Genomic DNA, 21,435 nt, shown 5'->3' with positions numbered 1-21,435 from the left:
GATGCTTTAATTGTCCCTAAATTTGGACATACTCCTTCTTTTAAAATTAAGTTTTAGTTATTCCAAAAAGGGAATGAAAGAGAGAGAAAGACAGAGAGAGAGAGAGAGAAGACAGACAGACAGACCTATAGACAACAGCTAAACAGAGAAAGAGTAAGATAATTACATCAAATGCCAATACAGTGAGGATTAGATGGAATTTAGTGAAAGCATGCATAGTCCTGGAAATTTTGTTCTCTTCTTTTTTTAAGAAGAGGCATACACAAACAAATACACATTTTGCTCTATACCACCCTCTGTTGCCCTACCTTCACAGGTGCTTTGTTAGTTCATGCAAAAGCAGTCTAGATTCCACCTTACAATTTTCTAATCTTGCATGCCTTTTGAGATTCAGCTTTTGCAAGAGCCTTCCACTTTCAAATCCCCTTGTTACTGCTATTTCCCCCCACATTAATTTGTTCCCTTAATTTTCTCTTATGTCCCCTCCCGCCATAAGCACATACACACAGAGGGACCCAAACCATATCCCCAGTTAAATTCCTCTCTCCTGCTGCAGAATCTCCTGCCAATCTAGAAAATCCACTGATTTGGGGAAGGAAGACTTCCAGGGTCCATTCTTTTGTGATTGGTTAGAAAGGGGCTTGGCTTTGCTTCTCCAACTTTTTGGGAGTGGGTGCCTATGTGTGCAGTCTGGGGGTAGGCTGGGCTTCTCTGATTGGCTAAGGGGCTGGCCCAAGATCCCCCCACAGTACTCAGAAGCAAGAGAAGAAGGGATCCACCTCTGGGACACTGGACCGTATAAAAAGGGAGCCTAAGAAGTTGACAGAGTCAGTAGGAAGTTTCTGCTGGGGTCTGGAGTGGAACTACATAAGTCAGACCATCCCTGTATGACTGGACACTAAAGCAGAACCCAGGATACAAAGAGTCTTCATGTCTAATATTTAGACATGTTCAGCTTTGTGGATTCCCGGTTACTGCTTTTGATAGCAGCAACTGTTCTACTCACCAATGGCCAAGGCGAAGAAGACAGTAAGTACCATCCGTAACTTACGTCCTTCTCAGTGCTGCATATATGCTCAGTAGCTGTTTTTATTGCCGTCGGGTGTAGACAGGGATGGAGAAAAATCTTTTCCCTGGTTTTCTTATCTGTTTTGGTTGAGATGCAAAGCAATTCCTGCAACTTCCAAAATGCATAGAATCGAGTGGCATGCAGAGCAAGAGGTGGCGGTGGTGGGGATCAAGCCATTCCTGCTGAACAATTTGTCAAAGGAGGGTAGGGGAAAGAAATGTTTTGGTTTGGTAAACTAAGTGAAATCCCTGTTGCCCAGGGCTGTGGCTCGGATAACCTAAAGATAAGACCTAGCGAAGAAAGTGCATGTTATATCTGGTCTGGAGCAAAAGGTCAACAAATGTTCATGACCTTCTGGATGCATCTGGGACTGGCATAAAAGCAGGGAGAGAAAAGAAGTTTGAAAGCGTTGGGGGGAATGAAGTGTTCATTTCACCAGTTATCTGGAAGTGCTCTGTGTAGAAAAGGAGCCACTTTTAAAAGCAAACTTAACCTGCTGTGTATAGCCTTGGGCATGCTTCCTTTGGTCTCTTTTCCTCCCCTCCTCCCCTCCTCCCTCCTTCTCTCCTTTCCAAACATGTCCCTTGGGGCAAAGCAACAAGTTGGATCAATTAGAAACCCTGCACTTCCTTGCCAAGTTCAGTAAAAGTGGGCAGGCGGGTGGAATTGGGAGTGGATTATCATCGGAGGGGGACAAGAAAGGGGGGCAGTACAGTGAATGATGGAAAACCCATTCTGTATTCTTGGAAAGCTATGGCAGAACAGTCGTGAGGCGGGAGAGAAGGGTAGGAGGCTATTTTCCTGCCATGAAGAAGTCTGCAAAAGCCATCAGGAAAGTATTAGGTTCGGGGGGGGGGGGGTGGAGGACTTTGCGATGATTCATAAGGAAAATGTTTCAGCAACCTATAAAGCACAAAAAGTCTAGACATCACTTCATAGACAAAGCCAATTGGATAGCAAAGGATTGGGAAGGATGACTTGCACCAGTTAGCAAAATCCAATGGTGACATCTAGTGGCCACCAGGAGACTTGCATCGAACTAGGAAAGTGCTCTCATTCATATAGCCTTACCTGGGGTGGGGTTTCCAGTATGGCCCTGAACAGGACCATCACTGAACAAAGATGAGCCTGGGATCAACAACTAACTGTGGTTAGTCAACAAGTCCTCTTTATCCTCAATGGGAAAAAACAATCAACATACCATCAGCAGAAAATAGGTCAAATGATGTCCTGTATCCAGTTGTGTGAGTTTTGCTGCCATCATGTGGCTGATGTGATTTTCTTGCAACATTGCAGGAAGGTATTGGTAGATGTGAGTTTCACGTTACAAAATTGTTCTGGTCCTTCCCTTCCCTTTTTATTTTTAAATCCTCTAGAATCGTGACGTTGCTTTCTTTTTCTTCCCCTGTCAATAAAGTAAAATAGTTCTTAATGACTTGACGAAGTAAATCATAACAAGAGTCTAGTACTCTGTTTTAACAGAAATTAACCCCACATTGGGAGAAATAATTCGTATTTTCTATTTTCTTTCTTTCTTTTTAAAAATGAAGCATTAGCAAAATTTCCTTACTTCTTCTTAGTGTCATCTCTCTTCTGCATTTTTCTTTTTGATGTCATCCTTGGTTTGGATAGTCATGCTCCATTTAATATTCACAAGTCCACCAGATGTTGATTTCCAAACAAGCTGGCATAAAATTTTAGCCAGTGGGAAGGCCATCCCACCTGCCTTATGAACCTCCCTGATCATGGTTTCCACCTGCCAGCTATCCCTCCTACCGGCTGTCCCTCCTTCCAAAATTGTTTGCAGCAGATCAGATTTCCTAAGGCCATGTAATATCAACGGGATACCATTCTTCCTCTACATGGGTCCTCCTTCAGTATGAATTCCTGCCTCTCTCCTTTTCTCCCTCCCTATCTCTTTTCCTATTCAGAAGGTTGTTAATTTCCTTCTCTTTTTGTGCGTGTGTTTGGTTTGGCTTTGGCTCCAGAACGCTGAGGTTAGCAATTGGATATAACAACTGGCCGGAGGTTTTGTTTAAATTCCAAAGCAACTGGAAGGAGTTATTGAGGGGCTGGCTCGTTTCCTGTGTCCTAGAGTTTACTTGATGAAAAACAGATGAGGTTTTAAAACACACACACACACACATGTAGAAGTCAGTGTAGGTGGAGAAGGGAGGAAAAGGGAGGCCCACAATCAGAAATAACATGATGAAAATAGATGTGTTCGCCAGGTTGATCCATCATAAAAAGATTATCCCATTTACGACTTAGTTGCTTCATCTATTCTGCTGGTGCTTCCTGGCTTCCAGACAAACCTTCAACAATTCATTCATGCATCCTGTTTCTTTTGTTGTCTCTTTCTTTAGTTCCAACTACAGGAAGCTGCACATATAACGGACTAAGGTACAATGACAGAGATGTTTGGAAACCTGACACCTGCCGGATCTGCGTGTGTGACAGCGGCAATGTCCTTTGCGATGAAATGATGTGTGAAAACCTTTTGGAGTGTGACAATCCTTATATCCCCAATGGAGAATGCTGTCCAGTCTGTCCTGAATCAGGTACTGATCTAACCTACACTCCTCCTTCCTCCCATCCACTCATCCCATCATAATGGCCCACAGTTCCTTCCATCTCACAATCACTCATCCATTTATCATGTCTCTTAACAGTAGTCCGATCAAGTTCTCTGTCTACAAACATATTTAATTAGTCTAATCTATTTCACTAATTCATCCATTTGCTCAAAAAACCCATCCATCTTCTACTAATGTACCCCAGTGTCCATCAAGATACCAGTTTCCTCGCCTTTTTCATTTTATTCAGCAGTCCATAAACATGTAATCATACATCTAACTATCCATCCACATACAGATTCATCACCTCCTCTTTCTTTTCTAATCGTGTTCATTTATCCATAACTTACCTGTCCACTCACCTATCCACTCACCATCTATACGTCTCCCATTATCTAAAACCTTGTTTTCACTGTAAACAATGACACACCATTGCTTTCATCTAAGGCTGCAGGTCTGATTGCCTCTCATGATTATTTATTAATTTAGATTTGATGTAATAATTTTATAAATGCATTTGTACGTGTTGCTTGCATACATCCATGAAAGTTCCCCCCCCCCCAAAAAAAAGCAAAGTCTGTAGGGCCAGGAATATTTTTCAGAGAAGCAGAAGCAAATGTCTTTAGACTATGCCATCAAAGTCATCTTAAATGTATTTGATGTTAAAATAGACTGTGAGATGTAATCTGACAGGATTCCATCCTTTCGAATGTGAATTTCTTTAAAGCCTGTCTGATAAAAAATAATTATATTCTTTGAATTACCAAATGGTATCTTCAATAACAAGAGTTGCCAGTTCTATCAAAATATACTTCAATGTTCAGCAACAAGAGGAGAAGCCCAGTTCTTTCTGGGTGAGTCCTCCCTTAGCCAGTATTCCATTAATGTCATTTGGGTGATTCTATGCAACACTAAGATTTGCTCAAACACATTAAACGAATTAAGCCAGGCTGATTCTGATAGGCACGGTGGAATTTAAGTTAGTTCAATTGGCTTTACAGTGTTATGGTTGAATATGGATAGTGATTGTTCAGATTCTTAATAGCACTTTTCTTTTTGTATTCAAGGTGCCTCTGTACCCTACCCAGAAGGTGGAGTAGAGGTAAATTATTTTTTTGCAATCTTAAAGTCCATTCCATTGGATGCATTGTTATCTGAATTTTTAACACACTAATTGCAATTTTGTTCCTATCTGACAGGGTCCTAAAGGAGAGCCAGGCCCAAAAGGAGAAAGGGTATGTATTCATAACGAAGCTTTAGCTGATGATATCTCACATTATGATTTCTTTAAAAAAAAAAAAAAAGACAAGGCAGAAGATGACAAAATGCATGAAATGATCATAAAGTATAACAAACCATTCAAACTTTTGAAATTTCCATTTCTGCATGAGAAGAAGTCATGTCTACTTAGATTGTTCTTTTCCACTCTTCCCCATCTTGTGGAAAGCATATTCATATTTCCATTGTCTTCCCACTCCTGGCATCATTTCAAAAGAGTTTTGGGTGTGGAGTGGTGGAAGTAATTGTAACTTTCACAAAACAAGACTCATATTAAGTTGCTTTGTAGCAATTCTGAGTGTCCAACTGTTGTTGTTATTTTTGTTGTTTTTAAGGCATCATATGGCCATTTTGGTTTAATTCATCACCATTCCTCAATGGTTTGATCCTCCAGAAATTTCCCAGCCAAGTTTCAATCTTGTTTTCTACTGAGGCAGGGAGGAAAGGCATAGACAGGCCTTCATTCACATTTACCCGAGGAAAGAGGAATTTTCAGCCCATTCTGAAATTAAAATATGGTGTCATCACACCCATTGATGTCTTCTCCTTGTCTTTGTCTTCAGGGACCCACAGGCCCACCTGGCAGAGATGGCATTCCTGGACAACCTGGAGTCCCAGGACCCCCAGGCCCTCCAGGCCCCCCTGGCCTTGGCGGAGTAAGTTGGCTCTCTCCAAGTTAACTTGATTACTCCAATTTATGGGAAATTGGCTTTTTAAGAACCCTAATAACATGTTCTCTCTCTCTCTCCTTTCCTTCATCTTCTTCTTCCTCTTCTCTGGTAGAACTTCGCTCCTCAACTGTCTTATGGTTATGATGAAAAATCCGGTGGTCTCTCTCTCCCTGGCCCCATGGTAAGTGTTGATGGCTTGGGGATGGTTCAGGGAAAAATGTAAGGTGAGGATTTTAGTGAAGAAGAAATAAAATGAGAAGCACACCTGAGAAGGGAAACAGGTGTACTACGGGAGATCTAAACCAAAGAGCCTTCCAGGCCTGGTCAGTTTCTTAATCCACAGGACAGAATTGAAACGCCATATTAAGACAGATACATAGATAAGGATATACTTTGTCTGCTGATGCTTGTCTCATACACTCAGCTAATCAAAGATATCCATATTTTTTTCTTTTTCTTTCTGAAAACATGTTACCAAAAAGGCCAAGTAACTTAAGAACTAAAAATCTTAGTTCCCATGTGGGAAAGGAATGTGGGAATATAAATTCATTGAACTAAGAATCATGAGAGCTATATTTGCAGTAATGTGCTTATATCAAGTGGAGACTAACTGTTGAATTCCAATCCCCATCAGCCCCAGCCAGCATGGCCCATAATCAGGAATGATGGGAGCTATAGTCCATCAAATCCCAATGGGTTGGATTCAGATTTAAACAGAATTAGAGTACCTGTGTTAAAATCAGTGACATTTAAGTTATTTATGAGTGATTTAAGTCCCAGTGATTTCAGTGGATCTGCTTAAAGTATGACTAAATCCAGATCCAATCTGTAATGTTGTTCCCCAAGTGTTGAAAAATTGCTTTCGATTCAGATTCAGGTCTATGATAATACCTCCATAGAAGAAGCTGGAACTGAGGCTGAGTGATAGTGCCTTAAGTCTATGACTGAACTATGATAGTTCCTATTTTCAAAAATTTAAAGCAACCATTAATATGACTTCAAACAAAGCAGCCTTTTAGCGATGCATAATCGCTGTTCAGGTACATTATTGGTTTTGCTCATTTATTTCCTGCATTTCTTAACATTTCTCAGATGTTCTCCTCAAGTAGGAACCTCCCATTTTGTGTTACAGGCTCACTTTAGGTAATAAACAAACAAACAAACAAACAACTGCACACCAATCAGCTGGAAAGCTGTTGGTCACAATTAGCCACTAACACTGCAACTACAAAAGCAGGCATGCCATCAAAATGCATGTGGAACCTGAACCAAGAAGAATGAAAAAATATGTAGATAATATAGAAGAAAGGCCATTTAGCAAATGACAGAGAGAGATGTCCAAACCTTTCATAACAAAGAAAGATCTTAAATATATGGTTAGGTAGGAAGTTGAAATGATAAAGTGACATCAAGAAAATATGGTTGTTGTCACACCAGGCCTATGGTGCACAAAAACTCATTGACATCAAGACAGGATGATGGCAGTTTCATTTATTCTTTAACACTAAGCGTCTTCTCAGCTTGATTTTAAAATGTATTTATTCATTTTTAGGGTCCAGCTGGTCCTCGTGGTCTTCCTGGTCCTCCTGGTGCTCCCGTAAGTACTTTTCTCTTCTTCTTGAGAATAAACTCTCAATAGCCTTTAGACAAGGATATACTGCATTGGCATTTCAGCCTCGAGGTGCAATGTGAAAGTAGACTTCATCACAGTACTTAAAGCAAAGTTCATGACTCTGATAATCCCAGTTTGTTTATTTCTCAGTGTACGTACTAATGAGTATCATTTTCAGTGTCCCACAGAGCAAGGATTTTCTATCCTGTGCAGCATTTTACCTATTTTATGGATATCAGAAACAGTAGATTATGGTGAATAGGAAAAGCTCTATTTAATTTGCAATGATTGTAGAGTTGCAGAATTCAGCTAATCTTAGCACAGAATTTGAAACTGCTTTAGTAAGAGATTTCTTTTTTATATATTGCATGTATGGTTGGTCCTCTCTTCAGCGGCCTTCTCCATTAACATGTGTGTTAAAAGGCTTCTGCAAGGCTTCTGGGCAGCCAAGAGCAGAAGTGGAAGGTTTAACCAAGTCTGCTTTTCTCTATGATATGAGATTCCTATGTGACATTTTAAAAAATAGAGGCCAAACATCTCTATAATATAGGAAGTGGTCATATGTCTTTGTGATTTCTTAAGCCATAGGGACCAATAGTGTGCCCTAAATTTGGGCACCGTCTCCATTCTAGGATTCACTTTTCAAACAAAAAGCCTTGGGGATACCAGTTTTCCAGAATCCATAACCTTTTGCAGCAACCCTTTCTCCTAGTCTGGACAGATAGACCTTGTTTTTCTATTGTCCATTTTGCTTATGCTCAGAGGCATTCTTCTCTTTAATTTATTTGCAAAGTCAAGAGTCCATGAGCATTGATTCACGTTAATCCTTACTAGGGAATTTAACAGCCTCTATTGGGATTATAATATGGGGTGCAAAGAGTAGGGGTTTGGTAAATATGTACTGGGGAAGAGATATGGGCAGCGGGAAAGTGAAGGGTAGTAGAAGATTTGGCAAGAGCAGGATAGGATAATTCAGAAAAATATTTTGCAGCAGGCAAAGCCGAAAGCCAGTTCACAAACAGGGGACTGATCCAAGCCAAGAGAGCACCATTGGAAGAAGGCATGGAGGCAGGGGCGGGAAACAGTGAGAAAGGGGGTCTCAGAGCTAAGTGAAATTCTTGGGCTCTTCCCCAGTCCACTCAAAATACATAGAGGTGCAGAACGTAGTCCTTTTTCTTTCTAACAAAGGTGTATTTTTACTCTTCCAGGGCCCCCAAGGATTCCAAGGTCCCCCTGGTGAACCCGGAGAGCCTGGAGCTTCTGTAAGTACCATCTGATTTTTTTTCATTTTTTTTTTTCTTTTCTTTATTTTCTTTTTGCATTTTCATTATTGTTACTGCCAAGCTGAACAGCTTAGAAAGGAATATCCTCCAGTCTGTTCATAGAAGTTCCCATATTCCAACACTTGGGGGAGCTTGGGAACACAGAATACCACAGACAAGTCCCTCCTTTGGCCACTTCTTAAAAGATCTCCCAAGGTTATAAATGGTAGAGAGAGAAAAATGTCTTCATGGTTCTGATTTTAATGCATCTTTTTCTTCTCAAAAAAATTCTCTAGGGTCCAATGGGTCCCCGTGGTCCAGCTGGCCCCCCTGGAAAGAACGGAGATGATGTGAGTGGCTGTGTCTTTCTTCTGGGAGAAGGAAACTTTTATTTTTAATGATCCAAAAACAGGGTGTGTCCAAAATGCCAGGCAAATCATTGACTTGAATGTTGAAGTTCTTTGATTGGCACATCACAAATCCATTCAATCTTGCATTGTCTCCAGAACAATCAAATAGGGTCTAGACATGTGACTGGAGGGCTCTCGCCTTCAGGACCCTTTCTAAGGAAGTCACCCATGAGATACTGCTGACTGATGAAAGTGGAGATACAATGTCCTTCGGATGCTTTGCATTCTCTTTCCTCTGGTGGAGTCTGCAATATCAACCTCCATTTGCACTCTAGGTCATTCTCCTAACCCTATGTCACTATCCTATCACCAAAAGATGGAGCTTTAGCAATGTGTTTTATTCTTTCTTAGAGTCATAGAATCATAGAGTTGGAAGGGGGTCATGGACCATTGATTCCAACCTCCTGCTCAATGTAGGATTTGCAGCTAAAGCATCCCCAGGAGGTAGCTGTCCAGGGTATTTTTGAAGATGTCTAGAGAAGGAGACCCCACCAACTCTCTAGGCAACTGGCTCCATTGCTGAACAACCTTACTGTCAAGAAGTCCCTTCTAATGTTCAATTGAAATCTATTCTCCTGTAACTTCAAACCATTAGATCTGGTCCTACCCTCAGGGGCAGCAGAGAACAGGCCTGTTCCCTCCCTTCTGTGACAGCCCATTATCCATTTGGCCATCTTTCACTTCTCTACTAGCAGAGGCATCAACCTTAAGGCTACACTTGTTGAGTTTGTGAGTCCTTTTCTGATTGGCCCTTGCAAACTTTAAACATCTGTCCATCATGGGAAACATTTGTCCTTCATGGGAAACCAAGAGTTTAGGTCCGCTTTAACAAAAGACAGAACCTCAATCAATACTTTTCCTCTGGTAAATTAGTTGTAAAGCATAATTGTTCCAGCATTGGCTTAGATCTTCTCTTTTCTTCTTTCTCCAAGGGTGAAGCTGGTAAACCTGGCCGTCCTGGTGAACGTGGTCCTCCTGGCCCACAGGTAAGATATCTGGTTCCAAGGATATGAGGGGATAGCTGTCAAGCACTTGTCCTATTATGAAGAATCACACCCTAAACTACTACCCAAACAACAGATAGCTTAATGAGAGGATAAATTGGCATCTTTGATCATGGCTTGTGTTGCCTAGGGAGAGCCATGGAATCTCCAACACTTGTAGCAGAGCCTTTGAAAGAACAGGTTTGGCTAGATATGGTGACTCTCTGGATCTCCAGATGTTGTTGAATTACACATCTCAGCATCCCTGGTCATTGGCATTTTGGCAGGTGCTAATGAGAGGTAGAGTCCAATGCAATCTAAAGAACTCATTGTTGCCCAAGAACTGGTAAGCAACATTGGTTTGGAGTGGTTTAAGCATCATAGTTCTTGATGCTTTGGTACAGAGGGATAATTTATTTATTGAGACATGCACACAACCTCTTCCTAACACCACTCCACTACTTAATGCAAGGATATCTTAGAAGAAATTCCTATTTCAACTCATCCTTACAGCAATTTTGCAAGGCAGTAGATTAGACTGAGAAAAGCAAATTACGTGAGGCCACAAGATGAATGAAATGGATAGGATTTTAAAGCCACATCTGGACCCAATTCACTTCATACACTGTATCATCAGATTAGGTGGATGCAGGTAGGTTCCTTCTCAGATTGGGAATTATGAGCTCTTCATGGGTAGTCCCATTTCAAAACCTTTGATCTTGAAGAGAATTCAACAGTAACATTCAGGCATGGCTGGAGGATAAAACTGAGCCACTAAGATGACCCAATCAGAATACTGATATGTGTCACACTTCAATCTCTCAGAGTTTTTACATTATTAGTCTTGTAGCTACTGCTGAAGCACAGAATAAAGATGTGTTCATCATATGCCAGTCCCTGGTGTGAAAAGTTCCCATCTACATGTATCTAACAAATACTTAGAAGGATGAGGTTTGATTCTCTCCTTTTCTCTTTGCTTTCTGCTACATAATATTTTTTTAATTCTTCTTCAGGGTGCCCGTGGTCTTCCCGGAACTGCTGGCCTGCCAGGCATGAAGGGACACAGAGTAAGTACTTACCAATTGTTCAACCTCTGGTTCATATCAGGAATCTTGTAATTCACATATCCCAACGCTAACTTATTACTTCTGAGTAAGTAGGCATATCCTTTTAGGAGATTTTAGGAATAATGTGCCATCACGACACAAGCACCACTTGTGACTGCCACCAAGAGATGTTCACTGTCTCAGTCCTGGCATTCATTACAAACATGAAGGTGACCATTCAAAATGAAGTCCTTCTTTCTCATCTCAGTGAGAGCCAAATCCTGATTAGACAAAACTCAATGAATAAAATCTTTAAAACGATAACCCGGATACTGTTGCTCTTGTGATAGCTGAGCATGTGGATATACATTTATATCCTGTCTTTCTTATATCCAAGTAGGTCTCTCATTCCTGGTACTGACTAGATGTAGGCTTGCGTAGCCTCTGTAATATTGCTAATATGGAAATGATTTAGTTAAGCTATATATAATGGGATCCAAATTTTTCCTAGCTGATTATTGTAATAGGACAACCACCATCTTTTCTAGACCTACTTCTTTGATTCTAATATTTCTCTTTTATCTCTTTCCGTCCATCCTATTCCCTTTAGGGTTTCAGTGGTCTTGATGGTGCTAAAGGTGATGCTGGTCCAGCTGGCCCCAAGGTGAGTATTCCGTTTCAGTGATGGCCTCCTTCATTTTATAAAAGATTCCATTCCCTTCTATTATGTATTGAATGTTGGTTCTCTCTTCATTCTTAGGGTGAGCCTGGTAGCCCTGGTGAGAATGGTGCTCCCGGACAAGTGGTGAGTATATGCAGCCATCGTTCTTCTGTGGATTGTTATAATCCATCCATATCTTACAAGCTTAGGTTATCAGCAAAAAGTTGTATACGTGATGTTATAGAAATAGAGGAAGCTTCCTTTTCTCCAAAGCAAGAGAGAGAGAGAGAGAGGTGCTGTACTACAGCTCAGTGGTACAGCACAGGCTTTGCATGCAGAATGACTCAGTGTCAATCCTTTGTGTGACCATTTGAAACATACCAGGTGATAGTGACAGTGATGCCTAAGACTCCACAGAGATACTGACACAACCAATATAGACATTATTGGGTTAGATGGATCAATAATCTGACTTACTATAAAGCATCTTCCTATGTTCTAGATACTAGGGTAACACCTTTCAAGCTTTGTGCTTTGAGAATGGATTCAGTTGAACTTTTTATCTCAACATGCTTTAGCAATATTGGAAATTTCATGGGCCTCATTTGTCTCAAGGTGTGCAATGCAGTAGGCTTCTTTTCCCACTTTGTTCCATGGACAGTGCCTGGGGAAAAACTTTCACATGAATGAGTTCTATGTGATGGATAATGCACAGCAACCCTGAAATATAATGCAAATATTCCATCTGAATCCAATCTTAAATGAGAGATAGCTGCCTCTTACATCAGGGATAGAACATCTTGACATGAAGAACATCAAGGAAACACAGCAGGCAAGACGAAGTATTACTTTGTGAGCAACTGGAGATATCTGTGTGATATTTCAGATAGTAAGGCCAGAATAGACATGCCAGGACTGAGTGTTTGTACCCTATGAGTAGAGAAAGCCACCGGGCAATAACTTGGTTTAATGGATTCCATAAAAATATTTTTCCTCAGCCTTTAAGTTGCAGGCACAGCCAGAATAACAGGGAGATATAGTGAGAAGGGGGTGTCATAGGAGAAATGAGGCATTTAAAAAAATAGTTTCAATCAGGAGCACATGAGATGTATGAAGAGAGACACACTGACATCTTATGATATTGGCAGTGGACCATAAACATTTGCCTCAAATAAAACTTGTTAGTCTTCCAGGTGTCACAAAACTTTCAAATAATGCTCTCTCAATCACTGTGTCCCCTGATGACTAAAGGAATCCTTCACCACCAATGGGAAGGTGGCATTGCACTTATAGAAATACTGTAGGTTGTAGGTCTTTGAGAACAACAAGTTAACAGAAAGGATAAATGCATAACAAAGAGCCAACAAGCAAAGCTGCTTTTTCTCCATCCTCTGATCTTATTCCTCCTTCCCCTGACCAGGGTCCCCGTGGTCTTCCCGGTGAGAGAGGTCGCCCTGGCCCTGCTGGCCCTGCTGTAAGTATATCCTTCTGCATTGCTCCATCTTAGTGATGCTTGGTGGACTGGCCTCAACAACCAGCTTCCATCTCTTTTATGGCTTGGCGAAAAGTTGACTGCAATTCAAAGGCTTTCTCCTCTTCTCTCCTACAGGGTGCTCGTGGTAATGATGGTTCCCCAGGTGCTGCTGGTCCCCCAGTAAGTACTTCTTCAAAGTTCTGCTACTTCTCTGCTTCTTCTTAATATTACCTGAGTGCAGATTATTTTCTTGTAGAGAAGAAAGGGCCATATGAAATTTTGGCCATAGCCACTCGGCCTATCCAAAACAAGAATCTGCAGGACAATTCTGTGTCTATAATTAATGGACTATGGGATGGAACAAATTGTTTCATTCCAGTTTCCTTCTTCTTGTTCCAAAGCAAAGGCCAACCTCTGCCCATTGCTGCCGATTGTTGGCCAATGCTAGGAATCTGTTAATCTGATAGTTGAAGGAAAACTGTGTAATCATCACTTAATATCTTCTCTTTCTTCTTTCAGGGCCCCACTGGTCCAGCTGGTCCCCCTGGCTTCCCTGGTGCTGTTGGCCCTAAGGTAAGGACACCTGAGTGCCTTGACATTTTAAAGTAATTTTTGTGAGGTTCACAACCTCAAAAAACCTCATCCATTTGATTTCAAGGCTATGGTTCAGAAAAAGAGCCAATTTTGGGGAGTGGGTGTCAGTTTTTGCCCACTTTTTTTTAAGATGAAGATTTCTGTGGAGTTGTTTTTTGCCTTAGATTTCTTAGCAAAGCAGACATGTATTTTCTTGCTCTTAGAGATGAATTATAGACTATTCCTCAGCTCCTCACAATGATAAGCCTGATTTTTAAAAACTTCTCCCATACACTCTTTGTATCCTGCCTATATTACTGAGAAGCTCTAATAATTCCCTAGTAAGGAATCAGGATTGAGTACTCTACAGACTGGAGTGGTCCACTTCTTATATACTAGAAGGAATGTGGTTCTGCATAGTTATTTCTCTGTGAGCTTTAATAGGTAATAGAAATCAGAAGAGGGAAACTGACTGTGTTGTTTCCCACTCCACTGTCTGATGCACACACCCCTGGGAAGATGCTGATACGAGAAAGAAGCAACCCATTATTACATGTTCAATTTAATCTCCAGGGTTCAAAGGTTATTAGGGCAGCATAAGATGGAACCATAAAAAAGCAACAACTACAGAAGATCTGAAGCAAAGGGCTTAGGAGGAGGTGTCAGTGGAACACAACAGGCCTTGAAAAGACTTCTTAGACAGAAGGCCTCAAGTCTCTGATCTCTGGGGATCTGGGAGGGCATGAGGCTCCAACAAAACCAGATCATAGACCTTATAGAACTGAACCAGTAGTCCTGACAAGAAGTTTCAGAATTAGGTGTGACATAGTACTGGCTGAGATGAAACATGTTGCCACCAGACCTGAGAAAAAGTATTTACACTCATTATTATTCTTTCCCTTGTTGCTCAGGGTGAAACTGGTGCCCAAGGCTCTCGTGGTAGTGAAGGCCCACAAGGTGCCCGTGGTGAACCTGGCCCACCTGGTCCTGCTGGCGCTGCCGGTCCTTCTGTAAGCCACACTCTCAATTCATTTTTGCTTTTATTTTTCATTCTGACATGTTTCAGAATCTATTTCACAATGATGTTGATTATGATCCTTCTCTCTTCCTTTTCTCCTGCAGGGCAACCCTGGTTCTGATGGTCAACCTGGTGCCAAAGGTGCCACTGTAAGTTGTCTCCACATCACAGTGCTTCCATTTACTTTATCAGCACCCTTTGTTACCATTTGCCTCACCATCTCTGCCCTCTCTTTTAGGGTGCTCCCGGTATTGCTGGCGCTCCTGGCTTCCCTGGTGCTCGTGGTCCAGCTGGACCTCAGGGTCCCAGTGGTGCTCCCGGTCCCAAGGGTAACAGCGTAAGTGTCTTCTACATTTCACTCACCTTTTGACTCAACACTTATGGTGTGCATGCTTTCAAAAGACTTTGAACAAATCAAAAGCTGGGTACCTGGGTGGGCTGTTGGGAAAACCCCAACTCCTTTAGCCACTAGGAGATGCTACAAATTCCTATAATAATATCACTAACTCAGAAATTCCTCCCTTTGCATTTTCCGTTATCACTTCCTCCCCAGCTGTGATTGTTTAACAGTCACAGTGCCTACATTCTCATAGTGTTGCCACTTAGTTCCAAATCTGTACCTGATCAGAGGAATAGAGCCTCCAGATATTTTGCTGACTTTGGAATCCTACCACACCACCCTGTCAGCATATGCTGAGTTTTGAAAGTCTGAAAATTACAGCATTTCAAAGCACCTAAATCTGTGCAGCAGATGGGGTAACAGCATCAAAATGATACATCGGGGTGTGGAAATGCATGCTTTGAGGTCAGCTCTTCTGAAATTATTTTGCAGGGTGTCTCAGCTTGCAAACTCCACAGAGAATTTATTAATTGTAATGCCTGTTTTGAATTGACACTGCTTGATGGGTGTATTCTCAAATCCTGTCCCACTAGACACTGCTTTCTACCATAAATCCCTTCTAGGCAGGTATCAAATCAATTATCAGCTGACTCCTAGCATCTTACCAGACCCGTTCCTCTCTGGAGTGTTTTGGTAATGGATGCCTTGCTGAGAGTCACCTGGGGGTGTCTCTTATTCTTAGAGAGGGCAGGAAATAGGTCCACTGCATCATTACTTGCACTGACTGACATATATGATTGTGCTGTTTTCTGTCTCTCCTTGTTATCTTTAGGGTGAACCTGGTGCTCCTGGAAACAAAGGAGATGCTGGTGCTAAAGGCGAACCTGTGAGTGTGCATCTCACCTGGAATGCATTTGTAACTTGACTTCTGTTCTGTTCTTTGTTTTTCTTACACACACACTTACCTCAGCCTCTTTCCTTTGCTCTTTCAGGGTCCCGCTGGTGTCCAAGGTCCCCCTGGTCCCCCTGGTGAGGAAGGCAAAAGAGGATCCCGTGGTGAGCCTGGACCTGCTGGTTTGCCTGGACCTGCTGGTGAACGTGTACGTAGCAGTTTCATCTTTTTGTCTCTTTTTAGCTCAGGCTGCCAAGATCACATACTTGCCACCTTTCTAGAATAAAACCAATCTGTGCATGGGTCATATGCCTGTCTATTATGCCCACATAATGTTGTTGTGTGCTTTCAAGTAATTTCTGACTTATGGCAACCCTAAAATGAACCTAACATAGAGTTTTCTTGGTAAGATTTGTTCAGAGAGAGTTTGCCCTAGCCATCCTCTGAGGATGAGAGAGTATGACTTGCCCGAGGTCACCCCATGAGTTTCCATGGCTAAGCAGGGATTTGAACCTGGTCTCCAGTGTCCTAGTGCAACATCTAAACCCCTATGCCACGTTGGCTCTTAGGTTAGCCAAATTACACAATGAAACCTAAACGCATCAAATAAAAAAGACATAACAAGCCTCAGAGAGTAGGGCTATTCTGTCGGGGGGGAAACTATTCCATAGGTATAGGACAGGGGTAGGCAACCTGCGGCCCGCGGGCCGAATGCGGCCTGGCAAGGCCTTGGGACCGGCCCCAGCTTGATCCTGCCGCCGATTGCGATGGCATCTCGTGCGAGGGGCATGGTGGGGCAATTGTCTATAGAAGCCTCAGAAACATGCATTTATCTTAACATTTTTTAAAAAATCAGCAAATTTTTTCGCATGTCCTCCATTTTTTATTTAAAAAGTGCCCTCCATTTGAACATTTTGTCCTACATTTGTCCCAGTTTATTAATTTATTTAATTTTTTAAAAATTATTTAATTATTTATTTTTTGGCTTCGGCCCCCCCAGTTGTCTTGAGGGACAGCAACCCGGCCCCCAGCTCAAAAGGGTTGCCTACCCCTGGTATAGGATACTGCAACATTTTAAAAGAAATTACATTTGCAGGTGTGCAGGTACCTCTATCATTTGTTTGGTATCAAAACTTAGTTACATGAATGGCTACTACTAGCCTTGATAGCTATTTATTTTTTCCAGTGTCTGATAGTGTCACTCTCAATATTAGTCATTGTGAAACACAGACAGGAAGGGTGCTAGTGTACCCATGTCCTACTTGTAGGTCACCTAGAGGCATCTGGTTAGCCATTGTGGGTCCAGAATGCTGGACTAGACAGACTTTTGCTGTTATCCAGCAGGGCTATTCTTAGCTCTCTAAACCCACACCAAAAATAGGTGGGACACTGATATTCTTTATCATTTAATGGATGTCTGTACTCATTTCCTTTCTTCTGCAAATAATTCAGAACAGAATCAAGAAACGAGCACCAGATTTTTCATCTGTTCCTTAGCTGAAATCCCATGACAGCTGCATTAAAGCAGGTTCCATTTTGAATAGGGATGAAGAATGTGTGGCCCACTAGAGATGCACCTCCCAACATCTCTCACCACTGGCAGTGTTGGCTAGGGCTGATGGGAGCTGCAGTTGAACAGTTCAGAAGAGTCACAGATTCTTTATGCTGATGTAGAGAGTAAATAATGGAGACCTTGAAAGTAAAAGAGTTGCCCATAGTATGGCCAACTCATCAGACCTGTTAGGTGATTTGTAATATCAAGACTTCCCTTATTATCCTTTTACTCCCATAGGGAACTTTTTTTCCCTCAGTTTCCTGGCTCCCTTTTGTAATGGTGTGCCTGAATCTCTTTACTATGCAGGTGTCTTTACTGTACCCTAAATAAGACACTTTTGAAGTCTTTCCTGCATGGGTTATGTGGGCTGAATAGCAAGAGGCAGTGTGGGTGGATGGGTTGATATTCCTGCTTTTAGCTATGACAGCTGAACTCTAATTCATGTGAGAAGGCAGTTATCATAACTCTGGATTTCATTTCAGTCACATGTATATAATCCTGCCATGCAAGACTTTTATTTAATAGACTTGTTGGCCCTTTCCCAGTGATTAAAGGCTTCAGTAATTCCTCACCCCATCACCCCTTCTTGTCCACATCAGAAGAAATGACCCACTTCAGTTATTTTGATGAGGGAATCCCTCTTTGCAGCTCACCTTTCAGCCACTGGGCCACCTATGTAACACTAATCTGGTCCCTTGATCTCATTCACAGGGTGCTCCTGGAAGCCGTGGTTTCCCTGGCTCTGATGGCATTTCTGGTCCCAAGGTGAGTTCTACTCTCATGCTGTTGTTTTCTATAGAAGAAAGGTATAAAATTAAAAGAGGCTCAGTTTCTTGACACCTTAGATTGGCATTGCTGACTAAGGGGAAAGTAGAGCGGTTGGGCTGGAAGATGGGAATGGCTCTTGGAGAAGAAATGTCTCAACTAAGCCTTTTAGAATGTAAAGCGAGGTAGATACTGTTAAACCAGGATCAGTGGGAATATGCTTTCAGAAGAAGGGAGTTCAGGGTGATTCTTTTGTCCCTTTCAATGTGATTCAAGTCTTCCTCTACCACAGTATTTATTCCTTTAATCAATATCATATTTTTTTAAAGAAAAATTGACTCACCATATTGGCTGCACCACTCAGAGAGCTATAGTAAAACAAAAAATAATGTTTAAAGCTCTGAATTAATCTCAGATGGTCTGAACAGGTACCATCGGTGTGGAGGAGTATATTTGTTCATCCTATGTAGGATTAAAGGCACTCTGCCCAGGAATATGTTGCCCATGCTATAACCTGCTGCATTCAAAATAATCCTATTTATTTTCATCTCCTCCTTTTAATGAGGGCAGTGGGTAGCAAAAAGGAAATCATGAAAATAAAATACTTTTAAAAGTATTCAGCTTAAATACTGGGATAATGTTCCATTTTGGAGATGGGAGGCTAAAAAGTAACTTGTGGAAGATCATACTCAGTGGATTGTGTGTCACAGACTTGAACCCAATGTTAGAAAGTTTAAACCTAAACAAACACAAACATTCTATGTGTTTTCCTGAGAATTTTCAGAGTAGTAAATCTTGCATCAAAAATCCCACTCACCCCCAAGACTACTTTAATTTCAGTTTTCTTCCTTACATTTTGCCCCTTTCTCTCATTGGAATTCTCTAGATTTACTTCACATCCATGTGCCCAGAGCTCCATGTGCCCATTTCACTAAAGTGCAACCAGAGTCAGAATAATTCTTGCATCTAATTTCTTGTATTAGAAATTGGGATTGATTCCTGGGAATGATCCTTCTCTCGTACTTTATTTTTCTTTACATCCACAAAATTATGAAGTATAAACCATCCATATGTAACTGGGCAGTCCCATGTCGGTTTCGGTTTCTTCCTCAACTCTTTGTACTCCCCGAATCCTTAGATTTAGCCCTACTATTTCACAGAAGCCTTGTTATATGTGAAAGATAAGCCAATGTCCACTAGATGTAAATTTTTATAAATGTCATTCTCACAGTCAAGAACAAATCATTTTACCATTTTTCTCTTCACTGCAAGAAACTCATAAAAAAACTGAGCTGTTTTTGAAGATTACTTACAGTTCGGGACTTATTCTGCACGGAAAATAATATTTCAGCACAGAGATTTCCAGCATAGAAAAGAGCATTTTCTGCAGACAAATGCTATTTTCTGAACCAAACATTATATTTTCTATGCAGAAAACTCCTTTTCTGTGCACCCACAGAAATCCTCCCATGCATTTGCTGTACTGAAGTTTGCAGCGTAAATACCCAAGATTATGTTTTCTATACAGAAAACTTGTTTCCTGTACAGAAAATGCTGTTTTCTGCATACCTACAAAAATCCTCACGTACACTTGCTGTATTGGAGTTCTTGCCTGTCTAGGATTATCCTCATCAGATTTCCTGACATTCAAGAAATCTATTTTCCAATCATTTTGGGGTATTCTTTCTCTCCCTAGTCAATATTTACCTGCTGCATCTAATGTCTTCTGTTGACTACAATTCCTCTTCCAGGGTCCCCCTGGTGAACGTGGTTCTCCTGGCCCCTCTGGTCCCAAAGGATCTCCTGGTGAAGCTGGACGCCCTGGTGAGCCTGGTCTCCCTGGAGCCAAGGTGAGTGAATGAGATGTGATGGATTGCACAAAGATCTAGCCACTATTAGCCCCTCAGTCACATTCTATGTCAGGTTTCCATGCCAGTGTTGCATTTGGCCCCTAGAAAAGAATTAGACAACGAAATGTGAGAAAATCATAAGCTCCTCTGGTTATATTAGTTGCGCAGCTTGCACTCATAGAGTCATAGAATAATAGACTTGGAAGAGACCACAAGGGCCATCCAGTCCAACCCTCTGCCATGCAGGAAATCAAAATCAAAGCATCCTCAATAGATATTTTTTAAAGTATGCAAAGTACTTCCCTTCCACAGTCTGGCAAAAAGGTATTTAATCATTCTATTTTGGGAGATAGGAGAACAAAGCTTGAGAAATAAAATAAGTTTGACTGAGCTGAAGGGAAGATTTCTTATGATGGCTTTCCATTTCCCTCTTTGGGATATTTTTAACAAAAATGAGCATCTTGAAATAGGCCCAAAGCAGATCTTTGCAAAGTTACTTTTTTGGAATCCCCCAATATAATTTTTCCAAGCTTTATATTAAAGTCTGTGCCTATGACACCATCACATAATCAGATCTGAATGTCTACATGGCACTTGGACATCCTTACATTGAATTATATGATCCTGGATCCTTGGTTGGGTTACTCTGGAAAGTAGATGAAGCCCTTAAAATTGCACTAAAGCAGAAGGAAGGGGAAGCAATGGCTGCAAATGGCACTGGGAAAATAAAAGTAAGGAGATTTTGACACAAACTGGCCCACTAACCTTCCTGCGTATTCAATTTCTTTCTGACCCTGCTTTCTCCTAGTTGCTTGGTTGCTTTTGTGAGATTAAAAAACAAAATTAAAAACATATACCATTCTATTTAAATCGCCGTAAAACCAGAAAATCAACAATAAAGCACTACTAAAACTGGAACTAATTTAAGAGACATCTACAACATCTAGACTGCTGGAAAAGCTTTTTTAAAAAGTTTTTCATCCTTTGATGAAAGGAACACAAGCTATGGGTTACATGTGTTGGATTTATTGACTATTCAGATATTCTGAGCAATTATTTAAAGGAAGAGTTAGATGAACATTTCCAACAGGAGCTTTGAATCCAAAAGTTGTACAGCAACATCTTTCACACAATTGGGTATATTTCCATCCTAGAAGAGTTTTTGTTACATTTTGGACTGCAACATCCCAGTGGCCACTGGCCATGCTGGCTGGGGGTTTCTGGGAGTTGTAGTTTTGCTAAAAAGGTTCAACATTCTGCAGAAAAGGTACATGGTTAGGGGGTTCTCAGGACAAATACTTTTAGATATAGTATGAGTCCCAGTCCTGGGGAAAAAGTGGGATACAAATATAATAATAATAATAATAATAATAATAATAATAATAATAATAATAATAATA

General features: G+C 41.2%; 1 protein-coding gene across 1 annotated transcript in view; it reads left to right on the top strand.

The window, feature by feature from the left end:
- Positions 1 to 327: 327 nt before the first annotated feature.
- COL1A1 (collagen type I alpha 1 chain) overlaps positions 328 to 21,435 on the top strand; it is a 44,454-nt gene continuing 23,346 nt past the window's right edge. Inside the window, exons 1-23 of the mRNA XM_042472819.1 lie at positions 328 to 1,029; positions 3,436 to 3,630; positions 4,713 to 4,747; positions 4,845 to 4,880; positions 5,487 to 5,579; positions 5,707 to 5,775; positions 7,147 to 7,191; positions 8,415 to 8,468; positions 8,765 to 8,818; positions 9,811 to 9,864; positions 10,875 to 10,928; positions 11,518 to 11,571; positions 11,668 to 11,712; positions 12,989 to 13,042; positions 13,178 to 13,222; positions 13,562 to 13,615; positions 14,527 to 14,625; positions 14,738 to 14,782; positions 14,872 to 14,970; positions 15,806 to 15,859; positions 15,966 to 16,073; positions 18,132 to 18,185; positions 19,937 to 20,035. Coding sequence (XP_042328753.1) covers positions 948 to 1,029; positions 3,436 to 3,630; positions 4,713 to 4,747; positions 4,845 to 4,880; positions 5,487 to 5,579; positions 5,707 to 5,775; positions 7,147 to 7,191; positions 8,415 to 8,468; positions 8,765 to 8,818; positions 9,811 to 9,864; positions 10,875 to 10,928; positions 11,518 to 11,571; positions 11,668 to 11,712; positions 12,989 to 13,042; positions 13,178 to 13,222; positions 13,562 to 13,615; positions 14,527 to 14,625; positions 14,738 to 14,782; positions 14,872 to 14,970; positions 15,806 to 15,859; positions 15,966 to 16,073; positions 18,132 to 18,185; positions 19,937 to 20,035 — 1,581 coding nt within the window. The 5' untranslated portion in view covers positions 328 to 947. The remainder of the gene's footprint in view (positions 1,030 to 3,435; positions 3,631 to 4,712; positions 4,748 to 4,844; positions 4,881 to 5,486; positions 5,580 to 5,706; positions 5,776 to 7,146; positions 7,192 to 8,414; positions 8,469 to 8,764; positions 8,819 to 9,810; positions 9,865 to 10,874; positions 10,929 to 11,517; positions 11,572 to 11,667; positions 11,713 to 12,988; positions 13,043 to 13,177; positions 13,223 to 13,561; positions 13,616 to 14,526; positions 14,626 to 14,737; positions 14,783 to 14,871; positions 14,971 to 15,805; positions 15,860 to 15,965; positions 16,074 to 18,131; positions 18,186 to 19,936; positions 20,036 to 21,435) is intronic.

This window comes from Sceloporus undulatus, chromosome 6 (genome assembly GCF_019175285.1).
Source record: "Sceloporus undulatus isolate JIND9_A2432 ecotype Alabama chromosome 6, SceUnd_v1.1, whole genome shotgun sequence".
In the NCBI taxonomy this organism is placed as follows: domain Eukaryota; kingdom Metazoa; phylum Chordata; class Lepidosauria; order Squamata; family Phrynosomatidae; genus Sceloporus; species Sceloporus undulatus.
The sequence above is the reverse complement of the archived record's forward strand: the minus strand, read 5'-3'. Positions and strand labels throughout refer to the sequence as shown.